The 26,905-nt window shown below is 37.0% G+C and overlaps 1 protein-coding gene across 1 annotated transcript in view; it reads right to left on the reverse strand.

Moving 5' to 3' along the window:
• The window catches only part of USP34 (ubiquitin specific peptidase 34), a gene marked incomplete at its 5' end in the record, with an annotated part of 85,220 nt that overhangs the window by 31,223 nt on the left and 27,092 nt on the right, over positions 1-26,905 (reverse strand). The window contains 26 exons of the mRNA XM_009867175.1: positions 41-213; positions 1,215-1,309; positions 2,048-2,125; positions 2,235-2,291; positions 2,383-2,529; positions 4,299-4,364; positions 5,575-5,738; positions 9,899-10,082; positions 12,766-12,886; positions 12,985-13,040; positions 14,109-14,213; positions 15,411-15,563; positions 16,569-16,693; positions 17,663-17,703; positions 18,908-18,990; positions 20,290-20,490; positions 22,032-22,118; positions 22,434-22,517; positions 22,634-22,756; positions 23,088-23,213; positions 23,838-24,047; positions 24,653-24,753; positions 25,243-25,390; positions 25,482-25,608; positions 26,009-26,168; positions 26,304-26,403. Coding sequence (XP_009865477.1) covers positions 41-213; positions 1,215-1,309; positions 2,048-2,125; positions 2,235-2,291; positions 2,383-2,529; positions 4,299-4,364; positions 5,575-5,738; positions 9,899-10,082; positions 12,766-12,886; positions 12,985-13,040; positions 14,109-14,213; positions 15,411-15,563; positions 16,569-16,693; positions 17,663-17,703; positions 18,908-18,990; positions 20,290-20,490; positions 22,032-22,118; positions 22,434-22,517; positions 22,634-22,756; positions 23,088-23,213; positions 23,838-24,047; positions 24,653-24,753; positions 25,243-25,390; positions 25,482-25,608; positions 26,009-26,168; positions 26,304-26,403 — 3,115 coding nt within the window. The remainder of the gene's footprint in view (positions 1-40; positions 214-1,214; positions 1,310-2,047; positions 2,126-2,234; positions 2,292-2,382; positions 2,530-4,298; positions 4,365-5,574; positions 5,739-9,898; positions 10,083-12,765; positions 12,887-12,984; positions 13,041-14,108; positions 14,214-15,410; positions 15,564-16,568; positions 16,694-17,662; positions 17,704-18,907; positions 18,991-20,289; positions 20,491-22,031; positions 22,119-22,433; positions 22,518-22,633; positions 22,757-23,087; positions 23,214-23,837; positions 24,048-24,652; positions 24,754-25,242; positions 25,391-25,481; positions 25,609-26,008; positions 26,169-26,303; positions 26,404-26,905) is intronic.

Here is a 26,905-nt window from a genome sequence, read left to right on the forward strand (position 1 = left end):
AAAGAGACAAAGCTTGCTGCATTTATTTTATGAGGCATACCTTCTTTTCTGTCATTTTTCCCCATGAGGAAGTCTTCAGTGTAAGGTGTCATATCCAAACGTAAAGGGAATGAAAAATGCGTATTGACTTTCTCCTTCATCATGGTTACCATGTTAAATGTGTATCTCATTGTGTTGAAGCTTAAGATACGAGGTAGTTTCTTAAAACATGCCCTGAAAGATCAGTAAAAAATCGCGATTTACAAGAGCTAGTTGAATTGTACTTTCACAAAGATTTTAAACACATTTATCTCAAACATAAAGTTGGAAATGCATTGCTAAATCACACACGTATAAAATTCAGCTATCACAATGCCCTAGACCAGGGCAGTCTCGCTGGCAGCACAAGGGGCAAACTGAGCCTCTTGAACAGGTCTGTGTAACCCATCATCGTGCCTTGGGAGAAACATCAAATTTACTCATATGGTATGAATGACAGTGTTCTAAAACAATACCGTAAAGCGAGTCACAAACAAACTGAACAGCACAGATCCCCTCATCAGACGGAGTCAATATCCTGTAAGCGACTAATTTCAATGCAGAACATATCTTGCATTCAATCTCATAAACTTTGCAGTAACGATTTTAAAGCAGGTTACTCTTTCACCCATGGCATTCTGAAGCTACAAAAACAACTATGAGGTTTTTCATCTCTAAAAAAGAAATCTGCTGGTTGCAATATAAAATTTTCACTTAGATTCCTCCTTATTAGCACACTTTTTAAAATATGGAAACATTTTTAAACCTACCAGTTTTAATTAAGCAATTTAGGGTTATGTATGAAACCTAAGCGATTATCCTGAATAATGAGTAACACAAGTCCTGAAAAATCTCTGAAAAAGTCTGACCTTTTAAAAATGGGAGGAGTAACACATTTCAAAAGGCACTAAGTTCTACAAATTTCTTTATATTTATATTTTAAAAAGTCATAAACACTTTACTATCCAGGTGATCTTTCGGTAAGATTCCTTACATTCCTTCATTTTGGAAATTTGATTTCTTAGTTAAGTGCTCACTTGCACAGTGACCACCACATCCCTCACAGGCACACACAGTAACAACCAAACGTAACCACAATCCTGCTTCATCTAAAGGATTATTCTTAATCCAACAGGAAATTCAATAATTTACTAAAAAAAGAAACAGTAGGAATGTTTATTTCTTCTTAATCATACCTTTTTTCAGCCCGCACTTTCTTCCCACAATGAGAACATGTATACATGTTGTCACCTTCCAAGGTATCTTTAATTGTTACTTCATCAAGAGATTCCTATATACAATAAATATAAATAATAATTAAAGAAAAAGGAGCTTACTCTTATCTCAGATATTTGCAACTTGTGCTTGCATGGCCTGCTTTACAAATCCACCTCTTTCAGTCTCACTGTAAGTTCAATTAACATTTCCATAAATTATGAAACTAAAGGTGGTCAAAGGCACCCGAAGTTTGTATGAAGAGCATGCACTCCAGATAAGAGTTTGACAGGAAAGCCAGTTCCTAACCCGAGCCCAAAGTTAGGGAACCGATTCAGAAAAATGGTACTCGATATTCCAAGCTCTCCCAAAGAATTCAAGTACTTAAAATTCAAATTCCAAGTGTGAGGGTTAACAGTTGTTTAAAAAACTCAAAAATCTAAAATTTTGCCAGTGTAAGGTTTACCATAATGAGCAATAGTACACGTATATGTAAAATTTTTTGATATTTACAATTTTCTCATATAAAAATTTGCCATAGCATTTTTAAAATGCACAAGTATGTAGTAATTACTGACTATAACACAACCGTTAGCCAATTCCAAATGGCACCAGCTGATAGCACGCTGCACTGAAAAAATGAAACAATTCAACCAAATTACCCACTAATACCAACTTAGAAACCCACCAAACCTGGAGTACAGATACAGAAAGCATCAGCATATTCAGTAGTGTATGGAATAGTCTTTCATACTTGACTGCACCCATTTATAATTGTGATTTAGGCTGCACATCTCAGCTTGGCATTACTTACATAAATATTCTTCATATCTGCCACCTGGCACCTTACTGTATAGAACTCTTCAGCAGTCTGACTTACATGCTCACAGTCCTGAATCACAGCAATGAAAAAAAAAATAAAGCCCAGTGAAATAACTCTTTTGAGACACTGAAAAAAACCCCAAATCTTCAAGAGATAAGGACAGGGAAAGACTACTTACCAAAGAAACAACATTGTTTGTAATAACGCCTCCAAACAAACTTTTCACTGTATTTTTCTGTAAATGAATTAATAAATTCTGTCAAGGAAATTTGAGCATATCCATAACTTCCCAAGCTTCCTTTTGCTCCCTTTTAATAATAACTCACCAGTTCTGGAGACATTTCTTCTATTTTTGTTATCAGGTCAGTGAAAAATTCGGTCATATCTTTCTGCTCTCCAGTGTTCAGCGGCTGCTTATCCATGGTATAGGTTTTACAGAAAGGCCTTGGATTGTATGCCTTGCATTCGCTTTCCTTTAGGTAAAAAACATCAAGCAAAAGAAATCAACACAAATCCTTGCCTTTTGAATTCATGCAAATATACCGAGCATACATACAGGAACGTCTATTTAAAGAAGGACAGATTTTTACATAAAAAAAATCTCCATATGCCTATTAGGTAACAAAGTTGTTTAAGTGCTTAAATGCTTCTGCTGAAACATAAAGCAGTTTTTATCTAACAGATTGTCATTATTGTTTCTTTATTAAAACATCATTTGTAATATATTATTCGATATTTAATAAATACTTAATAAAACATATCCTTAAAATAAAAGAACTTGGCTGCAGATGCAATGCATCCATTTTCAGCTTATGTGTTCAGATTCTAAATATAGTGCATGGAACATCGGCCTGTGTTTACCTATTTCTGAATGCTACCGACTTAAATCCTGGCAAGTCCTTACTTCTCATTCAGACTTCTCTGTGGTATAAAACCGTATCACCTAGCTCTCTGCGTGTGTTCAGTGAGAGAAAAGGATCTGCAGTATGAAGCATTTCTTTAAAATACATGGCCCATTCCACTGCCCTCCACCCTGGGAATGCCAAACTTATTTACAGCAGCAGCAACTCTGTTCTTGCAAAGAACGACGTACTTAGTGTCTTCTTTCAAGGATGCACAGCAAGACAGTGCTTCTTGTAAATATTACCCTTCTGGAATAAAGTCTTTCTCCAAGGTTTCGATAATGGTAAAACTTCCTAGGAACTTTATGTTCCTAGATTGATTTATGCCTACGTAAATACCGAAGTTTATTTTTTTCTGTGATTAATGGCAGGTACTATATGCCTAAATTCCTTCCCTGTTATTCGTCTTTAAAGCGGTTATGAATTTCTTTCACAAAAGTCAGTGCCAAGAACAAAAACATTCAGATCTCATCAGTTTTCATTTTTCATTATTTCACTGTTTCAGAAATGCTTCACTTTTTTAACAACAATGGGAACTGTTGTTCCAGTGGGAACATCTGAGAATCTGCCTCAGTTTTGTTACTCGGGGTTCAGATTTTCAAAATTTTTAGTCACTTTTGAATGCTTTACTACAACAGATTAACCTTTGAAACATTGCAGCAAGGAAAACGCAATGAACAAAAATAAATGTATTTTATCACTAGGGAAACTAGGGCAAACAAATTGTCCTGGGACTACACGAAGAATCAAGCTCAGAACCCTTTCCTTCAAGGCCCACAGGAGACAAGATGAATGACACCAGTGATGGACAGGCATTCGTAGCAGTGTTTGTTAAAAAGAAAAAATAATTCATTGGGATCTTGGCACGGTGCTCACACGTGGAATCAAAACATCTTAACAGGACAGTCTGGGGGCGGTTGTGGTGGAGGAGGGAGCCTGTGGCTGGGGTCCTTGTATTCACTACTACTGAGTCACCAGGGTGTTCCCATCTAGTTGCTTCACAAATATTTTTTTAAAAAACACAGCAGAGAATCACTAATGTTTGAGAGCTGGTGCTTGCTCATTCCAGTTAGTGCCCAATATCAAACTCTAGCTCAGGTTAGGATTTACACTGTCTCTTCATGAAAACTATTATGCCAATGTTTGCTCAACTGATTTGCTGAATAACAGCTTTAAAGCGGGTAAAAATTGTTTCAGTCAAGACACCCATTTACAAACTTTGGCACAATAGACTTAAGCTGCAAAGAATTTACATAGAGAATGGTATCTAAATTTTTCCTGCCTCTTTTCCCCCCCCTAAAAATAGGATACTTTATAGAAATATCCTCTTTTGCACCTACCATTAAGTAGGTAAACATTTTCTGGAGTTCCAGTAGAGTGGTCTTGTGTTTCATATCTTCTGAATACTAAAAGAAATCAATAAAAGAAAACTTTATCTTACTGCTAAGAACTTTCCAATAACAGCCCTTAAAAAGATGAAATAATAATCTTTTTAAATAAAAAACCAACCACTTTATTATGGACAATTAAGAAAAATGGTAGTGTACAAGAACACACAGCATGCTTTTTACATTTACATATAAAACACTCCCTACTCATTTTCCTAGCATGGCAACATTGAACACAAGTCAAAAAATAACTCTATTTCCTAAAAATTTATTGTAGCTAGGAGTTTCAGGGAAGGTATTTCTAAAGACTGTAGTAATTTTGGAACATCTTTTTTCAACTCGTATACATCGTGGGAGTTCTGATCAACCTTCTATATAATGCATTTCATGTGCAGACCAGCAGCTTCCCTATTTTATTTTAATTTATTTATAAATGGCTAATTCTAGATGAAGTTAAGTGACAACTACCAATTACTTAATGATAACAAAAAATTATGAGGTCACCGGCAATAACGGTCTTTCACACATTATGCAGTAATGAGTAAGTTACACAGACTGGCCTAGGCTGGAAGGGACCTTAGAGATCATTTAATCCAACCTCCCTGTCATGGGCAGGGACGCCTCTCGACTAGCTCAGGCAACACAGGGGGACTGAACGGGGATCGAACCCATGACCCTGGTGTTATCAGCACCACGCTCTAACCGACTGAGCTAACCGGCCCTGTTGATGTCAGGAATCAAAACGAAGCTTTCTTTTACAATAAACAGCAAGGAGTAATTAAATTAGATTTTTTGAACTTAGCCAATATATAATAATTAGGACTTGTTGTACTTCTGGTAGCACCGGATATATGCTCTGGGATTTTATAAATATTCAAGAACAATGACACTTATTACAACAAAATTAGAGTTAAGAAACAGACAATTTATGTAAAATTTATGGATAAATCTAGTTGATAGCAACAGAAATACGAGTGTGAGAACATCTTTTACTACAATACCAACTTAAAAATCTACTGCATTCCATATATATTTTAAAAAAAGACCTCTTCACTTTAGACATCAGCAAAAGAACCCAACTGAACAAACGGCCAACTAAATCCCGAAGAAATACTCTTCATCAAAAATTGTCTTAAAAGTAAGCCTACAGTTTTATCAGCTTTTGCACCAATTCTAAATTTAAACTCCTACCAAAATCCCCGCAAGGAACAGAAGACCCCAAGTGTACCTTTGCAGTGAAGATGGCTTGTCTGGCCTCTGGTATCATGTACAGCTGTTGAATAGTGGATGCCAAGTAACACGTAGCTCCCAGATTAGTTAGCCCCACAAACCTACATTCAGCGCGAACATCGTCATGTGGCCAATAATCCCACTTATAGGGCGCATGGGAAGCTGTAAGAAACATGAATGAAGAATGCAAAAGAAAAAAAAGATTATTTCAAAGTACCATTTACAAGTAAACGCAGTCAGAAGTTTCACGCTTCCATTAACAAGATGCATCTTGTTCATGCATTCCACCTTTACAGACATGAGCCAGCCTCTACCTTTAAACTGAAGTTTGGTAAAATCACATAATGTGGTCATCATCGAGCACATCCACAAATACTAAACATTGGCTGTTACACATTTTTTATACATACAAAAGGCTTTGTATAATACCAGCCACCCACAGTGCTCTCACCACTTGCACTGCCTAAACCACGGACAACAGACTTTCAGCTGGTAACAAGCAACACTCTGAAGCTCCCAAACATATACCAGTCATTCCCCCAGCACAAAAGTTATGCATAATTTCTACTACCCATTCCTGTGCATCCTGAAGTCACGCTGCACCCAGAGACTGAAGGTAGGGCGCCTTTCCTTCCCAGAACAAGCCACAGATTTGGTATCAGAGATAATCACGCCCAAAACAAGGCCTTCCTTTTTTTCAGAAGAGAAGCCAGTTTCTCCTACAAAGGATGCCAGGCTAGCAAAAAATCATTTTGATCTGGACAAAAGACGGATGGATGTTTATCACTGATAAAACGCAAAAGTACAGCGAAGCGGTCCGCTATACACAAGCTTGAATAAACTTGGGGAACAGCTTTTGTAGGAAGGGTAAAAATGGCTTTTATTGCACTCGAAGGCTATCAATACCAAAGAAATCTGCAATCTACAAGGAAAATAGGGGTAAGCAAGACATGAATTGCCTGGAGAATCAGACTGAAAAGACATTTTCTTTTCCTGTGAGTTCTCTATTCCTCTCTCTCATACCAGATGTAGAATTCTATTTCTTTCACAGCATGGCACTAGACAAGTTAGGCAAGCCTGACAGACTCTTCTTAATAAGGCTTGTTCTGATATGGCTGCCAAGAAATCAGAAGGATGGAAAGTTCTCCTCATCTGCCAGTCAAGAAGATGGTAACCAGACTAGACAAACCATTTGTAAGTGATTAGTACTGCTTCTGCACACCGACAGGCTTCTCCTTCCAGCATCACACGCAGAACGGAATGGGGAATTAATCATTTGAGCTGCAGAGGCAACTAGATGACACAAGCACTCAATTACAGAGGGACTAATCCGGCATCCAAAGAAATTCACCGCAGCCTATCTTCCTTGGTATGCAAGAAGTTTGACTCAAAAACTTGTAATGCATCTAGCTTTGCTATTCATCCCCAAGGAGATCATTCTCCAAAAAGGAAGAGTGTCCTACGCATAATCCAGCACCTCTGTTCAAGTATGTGTTCAGATATATAGAAAAAAGGCAAAAAAGTAATCTAGATTTATTTTACAATCCACAAAAGCTCTTGGGTTCAAGATTTAAATTTTAAATCCCCAATTATTTGTCAAAGATTAAAGGATCATTAAGGATTCTTCTCACTTCTTTACTAGCTAAAATTCAGGAAACTATTTGGCATCCTCTGAACAGACTCTCACATCTTCAGAGACCAGACCCACAAGACGTCCTGCTGCAAAACAAGTAATTGATGTAATCTTCATTTTGGCATTAGCATCAAAACAACTACTAGCCCTGCAGCTTCACGTAGGGAAGGAAAGAGTTTTAGTTCTCCTGTTTCAACAAATCTCAGCAGTGTGACCTCACGTTACCTGGTAACGTTGGGCTGATCAGCCAGCTAAAACAAAGCTCTCCTCCACGTTTAACCTCCCAAAGAAAGGAACACAAAATTCTCTCCCTTAACTGAAACCCTTAAATCGAGATATCTTAATTCGGCCTCTCTGATGTAAGGACTCGGCATCTATCGCTCTGCTTATAGCTCATCAAGTGGTAACTGCAAAGAAATCAGACGGCATCAGAAGTATCTTCCTCCTACTTTGGTTTGACAAAGGGCTTTCAGAAATGTGACAAGAAATTTCTCATGAAGATCCTGCTTTCTCCAACCTAGGGTTTTTAAGCAACTGTCTTCACTGTCACAATAAAAGCTTTCCTTCTTCCACATGGGTCTAACTAGAAAGGTAAATTTCGGCCTCATTTACATCTATCATCTTTATTCCTCGGTCATTATAGAAACCAGCCTTTCCTCAGGAAGAGCACATTCAGCAGTACAAACACATTCTTAAAAGACAACATTATATATGTTGAGTAATCAGGGAAACTTGTAACCAAATTTGCAGTATTTGCATTCCATTTTAAGTAAAAATAAAACTGAACTTCTTTCTCCTCAAATGACCGTGCATTTCTCTATATTCCACCTTCTGATCACGCTTTGGCTCCAAACATAACATCAGACACAATCTTAAACTTCCTGCAAGTTTAAGAAGCCGTTCTTGTTTCCCTGCTTTCAATAGAATGTTTTTATTTGTCTTGGTCTTTAAAGAAAGCAAAACTCAAAAACATTGCAAGAAATTTTACGAACAACAGAACGTGTCTAAATCTCTTCTTCAATAAGATCAGTCTGCATTAGTTGTTAGGCCTCCTCATGTGAGAAAATCGAGCTACTGACATCAGCTACTTGGCAGTTCATTTCCTCACGGTATCGCCTGTGGAAAATGCACAAAGGCATCCCTAGGTCTGCAGTTAAAAACGCTTTATCTCTGAAGTAGAAAAAAGCTCACAAGTCTTTCTTTTCTTCCATCCATCGGTGAAGGGAGCTACATTAGAGGAAACTAAAGAAAAATGCTGCTGCAGTGAAAACTACCATTATTTTACTTTATTCATACTACTCTAAGTCTGAAGAACTGCATACAGTTCTACATTTTACTATGCCTGCCAGAATACAGTCTTAGTAACATCATTTTTAATGAGAATCCTATTTTTTTTATTTATTTCTTGTCCCAAGGAAAATCTATTAGAGATCCTTTAATAAGATGATCTCTTTTTCAAAATTTTCATGTATTTTGCTGCAATACATTAAAGCCTTAAGAGCATCTTGGTTTCAATCAGTTAGGAGCGTGAAGAAAAACAGCAGAACGGCAGAGACAGCAACTGGTGAGACTAGAGAACAACCATACAAGTGGCAGGATCGACAATTTCTTCCATGAACCACAAAACTAAAACATTAAAACCAAAGACAGGATGGAAATTTATAATGCTTTCCTTAATGCTTCTCCTAAGAAGAACTGAGAGACAGGCCTAAACCTAAGATTTTTAAAGACTAAGATGATTCTAGAGATTTAAAGGCCCCTTTCAACCCAACATATTCTATGAGTCTACGAGCAAAGTGGAATAATCCAGTTTTGAGAATCTTTGGATCACATGAATGGAAAAACAAGCCTTCAAACAAATGAGGTATCAGAAGTCCTGTGTCAGTTGCACATCAGAAAGAGACAATGGCTCTCTGCCAGTTGTAATAAAATTAGCATTCATGAAACTGAGATATACTGAATATGGAGCAGGAACACAGACCAGATGGCTCTGGAGAACTCGGGAAGGAACAAAGAGTATTTGAAAGAAAGTAACAACTGTGGTGAACGTATAGGAAAACTTCATCACCTAGGAATTGCTGGGATTTGGATTGAGAAAAATATTAACCGTGAAAAATGAATGACTGCACCCGCAGAGATAGACAATCTCAGGCAGCAGATTATGTACTCACAGCAAACACAAATATCCAATATTTTTAAAAAATATATTCCTCATAATATTCTCCCTCAACAGAGGAGACTTCGGCGCATTTTCACAGGGCCCCAGGCATATGAATACAGAATACAAAACACTACTAAAATCAGATTTCTCTTTTGCTTCCTGTACGGCACTAAATCAGCTCCATAGAATATAATAAACTACAGATCCTCAGGTTACATGGATTTAAACTGCTCACCTGAAAGGAAATCTATCAAGCTAAAACGCGTAACGAGACTTCGCAAATCAAAGACAAAATACTAACTAACTTCCAGTCTTGGTTATTCACATATTATACATAGGAATTGCGTTTCCAAAACACAGGAAGCATGAAAACCAAGCGGCACACCAAACTGTATGTAGCACTGTATGCAGACACCTGGGCAGGGACTGAAGTCAACCACCCAGATACCAGAGACTTGGAAATGTGAAGTACTCATGTATCTATCTAGAATACCTCCATCCAGTCCATGTATGAATAAAGGTTCTTACACTGCATATGCTGTGCCATGACCCAGTTGTGGAGCAGCCTGTAGTTTTCCACGGACCCCTTCACCATTTCTACCAACAAGTCATAAGCAGCAGCCCTTGAAGAATGTGATTTGCATTTTGGCTGTTGTCTGTCTTTCAAACTTGGCAGCAAGAACAGAAGATTGAAGATGTCTCTCAGAAACTCCTGTAAAAGAGCAGAGTCAGCACATTCGGCAGTACAAACACATTCTTAAAAGACAACACTATATATGTAATCAGAATCGTCTAGAAACTTCTATTAGAATTTCGAGACCTCTGTCATTTACAGAACTCTAATTTGCATGCAAGTTCTGAATTAGGAATTTCAACAACTTCATACTACACAAAGTGCACTGTAACCATATTACAGCCCAAAGAGAAACATGCCCCCTGAAAAAGGAACGACAAATTATACTTGATTCATGACTGAGAATTTAACAAACAACACACATGTATTTTTGCAATCAATCTTAAAACAAATTATACTTGATTCATGACTGATAATTTAACAAACAACACACATGTATTTTTGCAATCAATCTTAAAACACGCACTAAATTGCGTACCACGTGTACTCTAGGTTGTTTGTATTGTTTCATGTTTGGAATATTAACTGAACTACAAAAGGCACAAAACATAGCTGTACCAAGTTGCCTTTGGGTGAGAAATACATATAGCACACTGTTATGTATCTTTACTGACTCAGATTAATATGATTAAGAAGAAATGGATCCTTCTAAACTTTAGTTTAGAATTTCCCCCTTCAGGTATATTCAGTTCAGAGGCCTTTCAATGTTACAAGGCGAACCCTGCTGTAAAATCTAGTTAAATTCTAACTACTTCAAAAAATGGCCTTCTGCAGAAAGCCCTGTTTCAGCATGCGAGGAAATTCCTATAATATAAAACCTTATAACCAGGGTCTTAAGTTTACAGCCAAATAATATGCAGAGGTCTTCTCCTTGGCAACAGTTATGCATAAAATTAAAAATATTAAACCCCAAATAATACCTGTTTTCCTGGTGGTTAGGCTGTATGAGGAGTGCCTGTGGGGCAGCAGTGCCATTCCTTTCCATTCCTAATCACACCTGTGAGGTGCAGCTCATCACAGCTTGTGAGCAGATCTGCTGCACCTCATCAGTGGAGTTTTACATGGTGATTTCAGCTGCAGCCTTTTTCAAAGGGGTGTTTTAATATAGCAGCCACCTTAAGGTGTCCCAGACTACAAAAGCAGTAACTTCAGAGATCTGGATCTATCTTTTCCTGATTAACATTCTCAATCTCCTATTTGTGCTGATTGACTTCTCACAGGCTGGAGCACAGAAGGCAAAGAACACTATAGGTGATTTTGGTCGTCATTGCCAAACACCTATCCTGTTGAAAACATATTTCTTTGCCATCAAAGTGGTCTTAAGATAAACCTTTCTAGTCAAGATGTGCTAGCCAGTGTATGTTAAAAATGTATTTTTGTCCAGTTAGTGTAGGCAGTGATTATCTATAAAAGACATCAAAGAAGGCAGAACAAGTATCCACTGTTGTCACAAAATCTGGCCTTTAAAGTCTGACACTATTTGCTGAACAATAATTTTGTTTACTTAGAGAAGGAGACTGTAGGGAAGAAAAGGCACAGCAGAGAATCAGAATCCTCTGGGCGAGTCTAAACTATCTTCAGCATTTGCTAGTGTACGTCCCTGGATATTTTTTCATCAGCCTTTGCTCAGAGGGAAGCACGTGGTTTCACAGTCCTATTCTGCGACACTGAACACGATACAGAAATGTTCAGTACTGCACTTTTTAACACACAATTAAGAAGTGTTCTTAATTGATAGAGAATTAAAAGCATTAAGACTGCATCATGACAGTCTCAGAAAATGTACTAAGTCCCTGTCTCGTGGCAAAGCCAAATTCTTTCTGAGAAGTTTGTTGTGGATACATACATTTATTTGTTCAAATCAACTTTCTGGCCTCCCTGTGATACACTACATACATGCAATGTACTATAGGATTCTGTACAGCATCACTCGTCTCTATTTAAGCTTCCATTTTCTTCTCATACTGGTCATATAGCCAAGCTACACAGACCTAATACTTGTTCTATTTTAATTTCTACATCATCCTCCACACTGCCCTCTATGAATCGAATTCTTGCTGTAATTTCATCTGCAAGCTCTCCATACTTTTTACTCCGGGTGAATTACACAGTAGTAGTCTTTTAGAACACCGTCAGCAATGTAACTTTACGGTAGGTCATGCACAAGGAGATCAATGATTAGCTCAGTACGGTTTACAGGAAAAAAAAAGCCGTTCAAGTCAGTTTGTACAACAGTTCTTACACTACAAATTTTTATTTTCTTTTAGACAACGTGCCCCCAAAACACAAAGCAGAAATTTTTTAGCGGCTTCCCCTGCCTAACCACTTGCCATCTTACAAGCACAGCTGGAATGTAATATTCTTGTAGCAGGTTGTCTCGCATTGCGTACATGTAGAGCTTAAAAGTTCCTTTTAGATCACAACTGTCCCAGGATATGGTCAGAGATCAGCTGTTGTTAATGATATTAAACCAGCTAATGCTGATCAATATTATCAAAGATAATAAATGAAAATAAATTTCTAGGATTTAAGGACTCTACTCCGAAATGAAATATAGTTAGAAAGGGAAGGGAGTGTATGTACTGCCTTCTAATAAAGAAATGATATTGTGTTTTTATCCATCATCCTAAGGCTAAAAATACGGTGTACTCTCATGTATTGAGCAATAAAAATGGTGGAAAAAAGGTGAAATGAAGGGAGACAGTAACAAGGGATGATACTATTTTGATCTCTTTGTGGTCTTTCAGTGTCCTTTTCTTACCTGGCCTTCACGAGAAAATTTAAAGGGTGGTTTGTGCTTAATAACACTTGTTGCAAGACGAAGGAGTCCTGTAAGTCCATCATCTTCTATATTACCATCTTGATGGTCAAGGATTTCTCTGCTATATATACACATATAAAGAAAAGAAACATTAAAACTCTGTCCCACTACAATAAATATAATGCACTTAGAAGAGAAATTCCTGTTAGCAGAGCTTACCTCCGGATGCAGTCGGCAAGATGTCTCGCCAGTGCATCTAAATCAAGCAGTGTCGTCTAATTAAAAATAAAGAAAATGGAATTACAATGCATAAATCTAGTCTGAAAGTACTGTTATGCTTTTGGATGTTGTTTTCTTACGGCACACAGAAAAACAGGGACAATTAAAACTCATCTTTCAAACATGCTGGCAAGAATATTTTAATACATTTTTACAAGTACGATGAAAGTGTTTTTAAAAACAGCCTTGTCCAGCTCAAATGAAGTAACATTTATTCTTTCAATTCCAGATCCCACAGATAAAACATCTCTACCACAATCAGACTAAAGTGTTAAAATTGTTATTTCTCATAAGAATATACAGTGTTGTCACAAGGTTGGAAAGTCCCATTAGCATTTCTTGCTTGAGCACCATGCAGAAGAGGTAGGCAGAACTGCAGCCTAGCTAAAAGATTGAATAAATGGAACAGGAAGCTGTGCAGAGGAATGAGGCAGGGACCGGGTGAGCAAAATTTTTGCCTCTACTGGCAGCATCCCAAGTCAGGAGAGGACAAGACTTTTCCCTTCTGGAGAAACTCGGATTAAGGCTTTATCTTCCTTCTCTTCCCACACTCCTGCCCCAACACCAAGAATGAACTAGAGAGATTTAGGTAGGGCCACCAGCTGTAACAATCAGTTTTCCCAAAAGGTACCTTTAACACTTTAGAGATGTTTCAAAAGTTGTGAATAAGTTTTCTAACCTGTGCTAAGTGGCTGTTTACTGAATTTTTTTCCTTCTTTCAGCTTTAGTCAAAGAGTTGATCACCTCCTCCTTAGAACACGTTGAAATCATCAGCAGTGAATCTCATAGGCAGTTATGAGTATTCCCAATGCCTGTTACCTTCACCTAAGTTCACCCTCTTGAGTATTATGCCTGTTCCCCCTTCTTTACTCTACAGGTTTAGTATCTGAAGCTTCCTTTGGCCCAGGGCTACTAAACATGGAGAGCAGAGAGAGCTGGGAGATGGGAAAGATCCAAGAGCTGCTCTTATTGTAAGAAAGGATGTCTCATTCTGATGTAAAAGTGGTCTGAATACCCAAATTTAAAACCAGCAAACGTTCACATGAACGCAAAGCAAAACCTACCTGACTTGCATCTTTGACATGTATGTTATCGATCAGTTTGCACAGCAGCCAAAAATATTCCTTGCAACCTGGTCGCAGCACCGTTTCTTCTTCATAATCCTCTATCTGTGAAAAGAAATTGCTTTTGTTCTGAAGTATGTCAAACAAAATAATTGTGTATTAAAAAACCATTATAAACTCAGTAACTGTTACAAGGTTATTTTCTTCAAGCCCCTATTAAAGATAAGCCAAGTACAAGAACAATGCATTTTACAATGGTAACAGTGCGTGGTTTTCTTCTGCAATATTTATTAATTTTCTTGAAAGACTGTCAGGATGATTTGCCAGACCTTAAAAGAATTATTTACAATAGTATTTACTCCATCTTACCAACTGCAAATTGCAAAAATGTTCAGTATCAGACTAGACAAAACATTAGAAAATTTAGTCAAATTCAACATTAGTGGGTACAACTCTCCTTTTAACTTTTCTGAAAATGAGCCAAATAACGCAAAATCTTCTGTAGATTGTTTTAGTTTAACCTTTTTTTAAAAGGAAAGCAGACTTAAACTGAATGAACCACTCCCACCTGACATCAAATCCCACACGGGGTCACAACAGTAACTGCCTGACAGACCCAAAACTCAGGTTTCGCACTTCACTGCCACGTGAGTCCACCGAGGTCAGCACAGCCTCCCCCGAAATGCACTGCTAGGCCTACAGTCCTGAACTGACTTCAGGCAAAATCATCCACCTGAGTTTAAACCACCTCTATGAAGCTGCACACATTAACAGTGAGAATTCCTCCTGAAGTAGCTTTGACAGCATCCGCAGAATCTCTCCTCCTTAGAAGAGCTCCGAGGACAGAAATACGCCAGGAGTAAACCAGCAGCAATTGACTGGAGAACATCCCTCAGCCACAACAACAGAGGGTACCCACGTACAGGTAAAACAATGTACTGATTTATTTATACACCTTATTTATACTTAAAAACAGAAATTGCACTATATATTGAAAATACAACTATTACTCCCTAACAGTGGGTTATGTGGACACTAAAATTCCAGAAGAAGAGCACTTCGTAAATGCCATTCTGCATTTCTCCAGGCACAGGCAAACTCTAAATTACTGTCGTGTCACAGCTTTAACTACTTCTGTGAAGCTTCTGGAAGCAGCTAAACCAAAAGTCTTAAAATTTCAGCATATTGGAAACAGTATGTCAGACATCAGGATAACATGTTATCGGTTTTTTTCTTTTTCTATTAACAAAAGTACATTTAAAGTGATCTTTGATAAAGTGTTGTAATTTCTTAAATTCTTACCCGGATTGGTTTCAGAGCTTGAGCATCAGGAAGAAATTTTAATAACGTTGATGCGGCCAGCAGCAGAAAGGACCGATTAATGGAGTCTCCCCCATCCAGACCAGAAAGAGATAACTTGTATAAACCATTGCAAGACTCGTGGCGAACGGCAGTCTTTATGAAAAATAAAGTAATTAAATGATTATGCACTCCACTGAGAAGATTTTTTATCTTTTGTTGACTTTTCTTTCATATGTACATAGTAGGATCCTCTTAATAACACTTATCAGGTTATCAAAGCAGAATGTGTCTTTCCAAAAACATGTATTACAAATAATACACATTTACAGTAATTACAGAAAAACACAAAAGATACCCTTAAAACAAAAAAGATGATTTGTCTGTTTCTCTTACCTCTCGAGTTATGTAATTTCTACAGTAAAGATTACAGCTAGTTACTAAAATAGAAAATATCACATCTGGTAAGTTCCACTTACTCATTCCTAACTATATGGTTGACCGTTTGATTTCACAAAAAGAATTATTTTTCTTCTTTCGTTTATTCTTTTCTTAAGAAAAATATCCATGGACTATCTCTAATCCAGCTTTGGAAGTCTGCACTCTTTCAGGGTTTTAAAATAGAGTCAGTATGTAAGCTTTCTCTGTGCTTGAGTAATAAAGCAACAGATAATATTTATCACACCAGGTCCACATCGCACCTTTAAGCAATCACTAGTAAACACAAAAATTTTCTACTAATGCATCTCCACATGCAATTTTTCTAATATGATAAGGTAGGAAAAGATTCAGTAACGACAAACATTTTTATATCAGCTCTCACTGATCTTGTTTTGTGAAAAAAGTATAGCTAGAAAAAAAATACAATGGGGGAAGTCGACTAATCCATGTTAGAGGGCATCACTCAGAAATTTCAACAAATTACAATAAAATTACCCTCAATCAAGCTGAGAACAAAGATGAGAGTTTATAAGTTTAGGTAGTATTTTAACTAAAATGGATTACTTAAACAGGATTGCAAGTTAATGAGTTGGTTCCTGCCAGAGTCTGACTTTTAGCAGTAAACAACAAGTTTTGAATTTAATGGTAGCTTGAAACTAAAGTTAACCTATTTCCATACTATGTACTAATTAGTAACGCAGTAACTTTTCCTTTACTTACCTCTGGAATGAGAAGGGTAAGTTTCTTTAGCCAGTCTTGCAAATGATCGCTGTCCGCCAGACTGGACTTCACCAAGGAACAGCAGTGAGCCCAACTCACCAAGAGCCACATTGAATAATGAGTGACTGAAAGAAAAGGAGAGAAGAGAAAATCACACCGTAACTAGCAGAACAGGCTCTTTAGGTTGAACAGTCACATAGTTCTAGCACATAAGACATTTATTTCAGTCATAGTGAAGTATAAGACTGAATGCTTCCTAGCACATAAGATACAACCTAAACACAGAAATTTACCAATGTGATTCCCAAATACTGACTATAGATGACAATTAAATTAGATTACTCTTAAGTATCACCAGTCTGGGGCAAAATCCTTTCTTACATCTCTCCTTCTTAAGCAGTAAGCTGGTACTTTGCTAACGGGTTGCATCATGTCTTAATATGAACATTTCCCAGCACTAAGCAGTGTCTCCCTTTCCTTATAACAGCTAAAAGTAAGACTTCAGTAGGTGACACATAGCATTTACTGAGAATTTAAGTTCACAGGCACTGACATCCACAGGGCAAACCGAAGTGGAAAAAATGAAAGCAACATATAAGCTTAGGAGAACATATCTGCATTTATGCATGCCTGTGCTGTACTTCTGACAATTACTTTGGTACAGACTTAATGTGACACGGGTTTTTTAAACTCTTTTTAAGAAACCTCCACAAGAGGGGGAGGTGGAGGGGCTCCAAGGAATTCTGGGCCCAGAATGTTTCCTGTAAACCAGAAGAAAGGTGATTGGTGATTCTGTTGTGGTGTTATATATGCTGCTCTTTGGAAGATAAGAACATAGCTCCCCAAACCAGCTCTTCTGGAGATGAAGGCTGCTACAGTACAAATTTTCAATTCATGTAAAACAATTTCAAGAGATGGAAAGTAGGGGCTGGGACCTCTCTGTGTATTCCCATCAAGACTGTAACAACCCTCACACTGCCAAGGAAAACAATTTTGTAGCATTGTAATGGTGGAATAAATCAAATACGTAACCTGTTATCTCCACTATCTCACTACCATTAGATCCTAACATGTAGCTACTTTGCAGTACTAACCTTCATGTCTTGATCTGTGATCAGACTGAGCTTTCAACACCCTGAACAGGAAGAAGATAAAGCCACATGAACTTTATCACCCAACAGAACAGATTATCACTTAGAAATACAAGTATACACAAGTGACAACACAGTTACTCTCAAGTACCCACTAAGAAAGCCAAAATTTTAGTCTTAAAAGGATTAATTTCTTGCAGCATTCAAAACTAGTAACATGAATAAAATTATGAAAATTTTCAAGTCACCCCCTTAAAGTTTTACCTACAAAATAAAAAGTCAAGAAAAAATATCCACAACCCCTTTATTTTATCCAAAAAAAGAGAAGATGTAAAACAGAATTAAGAACTGTCCCACAAAGAAGAAAGCTAGTATTCTATATAAAGAACTGTGCTTTCAACAAACATTTGCAAACTTTAGACAAATTTTAAATGTTTGTACTTATTTACTTACATTTTTATAGATTGCAGTAAAAGGTTATGAAACCATAACCATACTGTATATATTTAAAGTTATTCCTGCAACCCAGCTAGAGGTTGAAGTTAGGCACACTTGATTGGAAATTCTTTGAATGTCCTTAACAATCGTTTAAAAATATGGTAAAATGCACTATCCATTACTTGGAATCAAGCAATTCCACAAGAGCCGAGGTAGCAAAAATCCTGACCTCCCCACAATCAGTACGACTGTCACGAAGCAGTCTTACACAGAATTGCTTTTCTCAGGATAAAAGGCAAAAAACCCAAAAATCCCTAGAAGCCTGTTGCTGAAGGTGGACTTTTGGCCTTCAGTACGTGAACACTTGCTAAAATAATATGGGTAATTTCCGCAATAATAAGCTCAGGTTATCAGGATGGGAAAAATAAGTCAAAAGCAGCAGATAACTAAGCAACTTAAAAGCAAATTTATTTTCATCTCTCCTTTACATTGCCTTGGAATTGAGAATGCTAAACGCTACAGAGAGAACCAAGAAATAGGTTTGGCATGAGAATTTACGAGAGCACACCACATACAGTCGTTGCTCTATGTCTTACACGCCGACCGACCGCTGAGAGTTCTCGCCACTCTCCTCTCACTCCTCCTGTAAGGGCAGGGTAATGCCCAGAAGAGGTGACTAAGAAAAGCAAGTCTAATGCCTTTAGACTTTAATGGGGGCTAGAGCTGAAAGAGCTATTTACTTTATTTAAAGCAGCGATGAAAATGTGCACACTCGATTAGCTTTAGTACAAAAATAAAAAGATATTGTACCTAGGTGCCAAGTTGTCATATGTATAAGCAACTGACATAAGTCGCTGAATCAAACTGGTTCCCTGGACAAGTACAAGAAACACCTTTAAAAATTGAAGTCAAAAGAAAAAAAAACAGTTAATATAACAACAAGCTTTTTGATCTGTTTTTCAATTATACACACTGTGTGAATCTAAAACAAACCCACCTGCGCAGAGGGAGGAAGAGCAAAAGACAAATCATAGCATCTCCATAGTTAAAACTTGCACTATTTTTTATTACAGAGGATGTAAACCCGTGTGTTCCATTGACTAGGTCTAGATGCTAAAATTTAATTCTGTTTCTCTATGAATGGCAACTGAAATTACTAGAAAAATGAACCACTTATTCAATCCTTCTAATAAAGACACATTATTTTTTAAAAAAATATAGACTATTCATTTCCTTTTAAAAATCCTAGGCTTGAGGAGACAAGGTTGAGGATGAGGTTGAATATATAAATTTCTCCTATGCCCTGTGACCAACACATTTTATTGACTACACATTCACTTAAATTCTTCTTTTGTAGAGAGTCTGACAGGGTACAGAGAATTTTCAAATCAAAGTCTGAAGAAATCTTCTAAAACATTTAGATAACAAATTCACTGCCATCAAAAATATTCATCAATTGACAATCCAGTTAAAAAAATAGAACCAGCTATAGAAACTGGTAGCAGCATTTACACACATCCAATGTTAAAAAAACTAATACATTTGATAATATCCCTCTATCAGAGTACCTTCGGTAATTTCAGGATCTGTCTTATCAAAAATACCTAATACTTAGAGAACAGTTAAGGTCTTTCCACATATAGCAAAGAAAAATGGGAAATTTGGCTCCAGCTTACAGTTCAGATCTACACTTTTGGGCTGGTTCCTGTGCCCAAGAGCAACGGACTGACAGGGAACATATCTCTGATACCAAAATGCAACGTGGGCTTTGTCCACGTCAGGAAATTAGCACGTAGGAACCTGGTAGGAAGGTTTAGGGGTTTAGTAAGTTTACCACACATTCACTCAGATGTCCTTAGTAAAGTAAGTTCTTCAGTGTTTACTAAAGGAATCTAAAATGGATTTAGTGAGGACGGGGACAGCCCAAGTAACAGGTTACCATAAAAAGTACTAATTTGGAAACCAGAAATCTAAGAAAAAGGGATAAAGTACTGGAATTCCCAATTTACGTGCTCACCAATCACCAAAAGCAGGTTCCAGCTTTTAAAACTGCCAAGTTTAAAGCAATTAAAGAGAAGAACAACATGCTGGATTATAGATCAGTATTAGTAACTTTTCCACTAAATTAATTACCAAAATAAACTCTTTGCACAGAGGAGTAATTTTTCTCAAGTTCACTGTTTATCTCTCACCTCTGTTAAACGAGGTATATGAAGGCCCTTGGTGTGGTCACTTGCAGTCTTTCTTGATTTGCCTGGCCATGTTCTTTTCCGGTGACTCTCCGCTACACCAGACCAGGCGAACACATCATGGTAAGCTAAATCCAGATCTGAAGGATCAACTGCAAACTGGCATATCAGCTTCAGCAAACAAGCAAGACAGTCTAGTTGCCACTGGGAATAAGAAGAAAATGCAATTGTATTTTTTTCAGTGATTTATTTTATAAATAATTCTATGCCTACTATGGAGTTTGAAATTTAAAGCTTAAGCAAGGTATAAAGGACAAGTGGGTAGAATTAACTGGCAAAACCTCATCAGAATAGACGCTAAAGAGGAAGGGTATTAAAAAACTGTAGTTTTTACAATGGAAGCATTTTCATCATCTAGTCCTATTCACTGACACATTCAAGACATTCCATTACTCAGGACATGAAATAATGCAAAAGAAATAGTACAGGAGTTTAAGCTCCTTAAGAGCCTTTCCTGCACTGCATTCAACTACAGCACAGTACAGTAGAATCCAGCATGATCTACAGAATTACTTTCAAGTCAAATATATTTAACCACAAAGAGACAATACACGCTGTTTTAAAAATACCATTTGGTATTGTAGCACCCATTCTACGATCTCTTGTTAAACCACTGATTGATTTAGTAACTTTTGAGATCAATTTTCATGGCCTTCAGCTGTGTGGCAACAACAAAACACAGCACCTGCTCAGCTCCACCAGCAGAAGGGGCATTATTAAGAGAAAAATTAGCAAAAACACAGCACCGTGCCACAGCCACACATGAAGGAGGCCACCCATCTAGTACCTACACTTGCTTAACTCGGGACTCTCCACTAAGGCACTCAGGTGCAGAATCTGTTGCTTTTTTCACAGTGTTGTGCCCACTTTCTGGGCACAACAATAAAAGCAAAGAGACAAACTTCTGTTCATGTACTGAGCAGAGTGACAATTTGTTTCTAATACTGAAATAATTTTCGAACAAATACATCAAAAACAACTAAACACTATTCAATTTTTAATAAAAGGTATACAATGAAAAAGGCATTACATAAGAAGAACTAGTAACAATGTTCAGTATTGAAAAGTGCCTTTATTAACATTGTGGCCACAATGCTACCACTTTTTTCTCAATGCTAACAAGGGGAAATGGTATTTCTTGGCCTCTTCAGAGTTAAAGATAATTAACAGATCACTGCTTTTAAAACAGACTATAATAAAAGTTTCCAACTAACCAGGAAAAAGGGAACCAAAAAAAAAAAGAAACACCTTCATGTTTGGCAGACTTTGATGTTTTTGAGAAATGTGATATGTGATACTACTACCAATGCAGCTGCAAACATTATTAAAGATAGGACTCACGGGTGTTTTTTTTCTCCAAGACATTCCCATGATCTACAATTTTACACTCTACAAACTCGGATTTCTTAAAATAAGACAAAAAAATTAAACCAAGAAACCACAGAAAAACACAAAGTGTGGTTCTAATAAATAAAACCCCAGAAGTAAGAAGATTGTTTTTTAAAAGAAAATAAATTCTTCCAGGAACGTAAAATATTCAAGAAAAAGCTGCTACTGCATAGACTCTGGTGGTTTCAATTAGAAGTTTTTCCACGTATTACACAAAACTATAACAAAGGCAGAAAGTGATGAAAGTCTTCACAAATGACTGTTATTCTGGGAAAAAAGGGTGAATGAACACTTACCACAGTCCATGATTCCTGTTCTTTAGGTTCTAAGATTCCAGAATTGAAAATTTCTAGTAACTGTTGAAGCCCTCCAGCAGCAACAAACTGTAGGTATATTATGGAACCAATGTGAGAAAAAGCACATACAGAAATATCCCTAAGTTCAGTTAGATACCAATTAAGTTCAGTTAGATGCAATTTAAGCTCTATAGATAAAATAAACTATTCGGCTGTGCATTTTATGAAAAACCAAAGAAGTAGTTGTACAGAACTATGGCAAACTTACAGGCCTCCTAACATAGGAAAACTTAAATACCTAAATTTGAGATCAAACCGACTAAGATGATATTTTATATGGGTTTTCATTTTATATCTTTTTTAAAAAACTTATTATCGCAGAATACTGTAGGAAAATCAGACCTTGCAGCTCCAAGTGTTTTTACTATTTTCTATTTGATCTTCACTTGAATCATCTGAGTCTGGGTAAAGATCGCTGTAACTTCCCTAAAGATAAAGAAGAACAATTCATTGTAAGAACAGTTAAAGAATTAAAATAACTCCTCAATATATACTTTGGTTCATGGAGAAAAACATGTTTTCTGTGCCATAAACTGAATTACCGTAGATTCACGTCTTATTCTCCTGTTGGGCTTTCCCAAAGCTTCAATAATTTCCAGGGCGTACAAAAGTTTATGGGCACTTTTTATTCGCAGAAGATCCTTCCAGCTAAAGCCATCATTACCCTTAAAAGGTAAAACAAGACACAAAACAATTACAAATGTATATGTAGCGCTGTTCTATCTAAAAAATGCAAGAAGAAGATTTTTTTAAGTGGATGGAAATATTATTTGTTTTTAAAATTTCAGCTATTATTTGAATTAGACAAACGTCAGGAACTAAGCTGACATCCCTGTTTAGTTTCATTTCATAAGAATTATTAGGTTTATTACATTTTCCTGTGTCTCAGCATACTTAACATACTTACTATTTAACATTCCTACTTTGGGAAAATCCAACTAAAACACTGAAACATGCACATATAACAAACACTGACAACAAGCATTCTTTTCTCACCTGCTCATCTGAAATATTCTGGAATGCCTGTAACATATTAGGGCACGTTGGCAGAAGCATCAACAGTTCCCAGACACGTCTGGATAAGTTTTCTGCATGGAGATGGAGTTCTTCACACCTTGCACTCTGACAAACCACAGAACAAATATTTCAATCGCAAACTTCATTGTGAAACCAGTATTACAAAGTCTAAAAACATATTTGTTTTTAATTGAAAATCTGCTTTTTAACTAATGTAAATCCATAAATACATGATAGTTGAACCCGCAAAAAAATTCTCACTGAACCCACAAAAAACTAAGTTACAGTATCTTAACAGCATATGACATATTTTGAAATATTTGAGTGTAAATAGAACTTTAAAATAAACTGCTGGTTCGAAAATACTAGGGTTTTTTCACTTCCCACAAGCTAATGATGCCATAAAATAAAGCTTGTCTTTGTCATAAAACCTTCACAAATCTTTCTTCAAGCCAACTCCCATTACTAGCCATTACATCTATATTCTTTCTTAAAAATTGCTTCTTTATAGCTGTTACAGTATTTAGAACATTTAAAATATATTGGAATCATGCTGTTAAGATCAGAAAAATCACAACAATGATTATGACATTCGTCAAATGCAAATATACAGACAACAATCGTATTTAGCAATTGCACAGAGTACACAAGAAGTATGCTAGATGGGAAACACGGATTCAATTAAATAAGACTTAAATTTAGCTACTCTAAGACATTACTCTAAATTACCTCACTGTCTTCCATAGCCACTTCTCCAGAAGGAGGCTTAAAAGAGGCAAGCATCTCCAACAAATCAAAAAGGGTGGTAAGATGAGGTTCTTGCAGGAGTAAAAGCATTGGAATGTTGTCCTTCTGAGGTGGAGGGAGACAGGATGCTGGCAGCTGAACACCTTCGCCTTTACGTTCTCTCCTTGGTGCGCCCAGGGATACAAACACCATCTAGAAACCGGGAGAAATGACAAGGAGGAGAGAAACAATTTCAAAAAGCACGTGACAAACCGCAGAATGTTTTCAACAAGATCTATAAAATGACCTAATAAGCAAGAAATATTTTAAAAAGTATTTTTGCCTTTGAATTAACCCAATTCATTTAATAAAAAGAACTAAGGAGGAATCGAAGACATAATCCAACAGATCATCTGATGTGCAAAAGCAAGAGCTGAGACAGACTAACTGCAACAGCACCAGCACACGGAAGCGTATCAGCCAGTAACAATCTGTTTCGAAAGATGTCAGCAGATCGATGTACAATGTGAGGCCAGTTTTCCTTTACATAGAAAGAACATATGTGATGATCTGCTGGTAAGGTTTGTTGCAGTCCCATCTCCCTGAAACAGTCATGATGTCATTCACACTTATATAAATCAAACCAGAATTTTCATACTGTTGATTTCAGCAAACTTATGAATAGACCACTCTGTAGGATGCTCCCAAGGAAAATTATAGGCTCCACCAGCACTGCATACAGCAGCTGCACTGCACAAGACCGAAGCAACGTATCAACAGATCTTTTTCAGGGACGGCCATTTATATGTTGGTAATACCTGCATATCCTTAAAACCCAATTCATGAAGGGTTTTTTCATCATAATCGGTTGTCAGCTCATGCCCAGATGAAATCATTCTCACAGGTCCCATGAGGCCACCTAGGATAAAAGCATAGTGCCATAAATTTCTGAAATCAGAGTTTCATTTTCTAATGAAAGTGCTAAGGCTTATTTTTAATAGTATGCCATTCAGCAGCAATTAAAATGAGGCAAATCTTAATGGGATTTCCTTAAGAAAACTAGTTATTATGTTAAACTGGCTGGCCCTGCCCTAACTCTCAACACTTGCATGTATTCAGAAATGACTTTTCCAATAATACTTCACCCAACCTTGTAGCGAAGTGTTCAGAATACAGACTGAAAAATGACTTCCACATTTTGTAGCAAATTATGCTATGCCAGGGGATAACATAAGAAAATCCTATTGATTAAACGTCAGGGTGACACTAATATAACTACAACTATAATACAATGAATCGTAATGCTTGCTTATTTATCATCTCTGGGCATGACAAAACCATAATCTAAGATCTAAAAGGATGAAGCCTTATAAGGGCAAACCCCCCAGTTCTGAGTACTACAGCTTACCGGGGAAATCCCCTTTACGGCTGCTTTGGCCAAACTCCTGGAGCTGCGCCTGTTGATTTATCTGCTCCTTCTGCAAATTTTCGTACCAGTGGGTGACTTCTGCCCGTAGATCGGCCACCTGATCACTCGGATACATTTCTATAGTCATCTGAAATAAAGCACGGGCATTATTTTTCCAAAGTGCACAGTGGACTTCTCTGCAATTTAACAATGTACTCTTCAAAGGGCTTGCAAGTTACCTTGTCAGGAAGTCCAGCTGGTTGACATACAATTCTTAGTGGCAGGGACTGTTTGTCACTGAGGGCTTTCAGGTGACTGCTGATACCAGTGCCTTCAATCTGCCACTGCCTCAGGTGATACGCAAACCTTAAGAAGTACGTAAAAGCATTGAAAAAGTATTTTTTGTCAAAACTTATTTAACACACGTGTTCAATAACCAATGACAGGAAAGATAAAACTTGCACCTTGATTCACCGTTTTTTCATAATAAGAGAAAGTTACTGATATTCACATTAAATTTTAAAAAAATCCCAAACAACCAGAATAACTTTGACAAAAGTTTCTTTGGCTGGGAACATCCGTAAGTCTTTATACAAGGACAAAGGCCAATCCTGTAACTGTTTAAACTTTCTGTATCATTTTTCAAAAATTATCTGCTACTGCCCTTACAAAGAAAACCCAAAGAAACTATTCCTTAAATTAAATAACAACTCATAGAGGAATAGAAATAAATTCCGAGTCCACATACATCGATGGATCTATTTACCTTCTCCGAAAAGCCTCCAGGTGTGTCTTCAGCATCAAGAGTCCCCTTTCAATAATGGTCAGACTCGAATGAGAGTCTTGCTCAAGGTTACTAGAAGCGATCATCAGACTCTCCATGCACTTGCTAATAAACTCTTGCTCTTTTTCAAGACCCGTTTTCCCTGCAACACCAGTCAAAGTGAATCACGTAAGCACAATTTTGAGGCTGTGCATTTTAATATGAAAAATAAAAAGAGGATAATGCTAGATATTCTGTACACGATTTTAAAAAAGAAAAGGAAAATGAAAATTCCTACCATTGATGTAATACGAGTTAATGTACTGGATAGCTGCTCGACTGACGTCACCAGTCTGTGCTCTTAGAGCAATACCCCAGAACTGGTCCATGCCACACAACTGTTTTGACAGAAGGAAAATCAACACAGAAACAAAACATTGCCTCATTATTTTACTAGAAGTGATGCTTTTCTGACATGAGACATTGAATTTGCCTCTTGACACAATAACTGACAATATCTCCGTTTTTCCCTGCTCGGGCTGTCACCACCACATACATCAATTAATATAAAATTCTAACTTTCACAGAAGTATTTTCATATTTTGAAGTATGAGGAAAATGGACTAATATTCAAAAGAGTGAATGTTCATTTCTGACAAACAGGAACACTTCTAGGCAAAGCCTTAAAACTACAACTGTTACTGGTACTCATTGCAAGAACAGAAGTTTTAACAAAGAATTGCCTCAATCATTTCATAGAAAAATATCCTTTATAACATCTTATTTCTAGGACAGTTTCTCTGTATAAAACAAACATAGAAGAAAAGCTTCTAAAGCACATCATGCATAAACCGAGACACATTTTACAACCCATTTCCAGTCAGAATTAAATATGCCTAA

The sequence above is a fragment of the Apaloderma vittatum genome, unplaced genomic scaffold (genome assembly GCF_000703405.1).
Source record: "Apaloderma vittatum isolate BGI_N311 unplaced genomic scaffold, ASM70340v1 scaffold19963, whole genome shotgun sequence".
Classification (NCBI taxonomy): Eukaryota; Metazoa; Chordata; class Aves; order Trogoniformes; family Trogonidae; genus Apaloderma; species Apaloderma vittatum.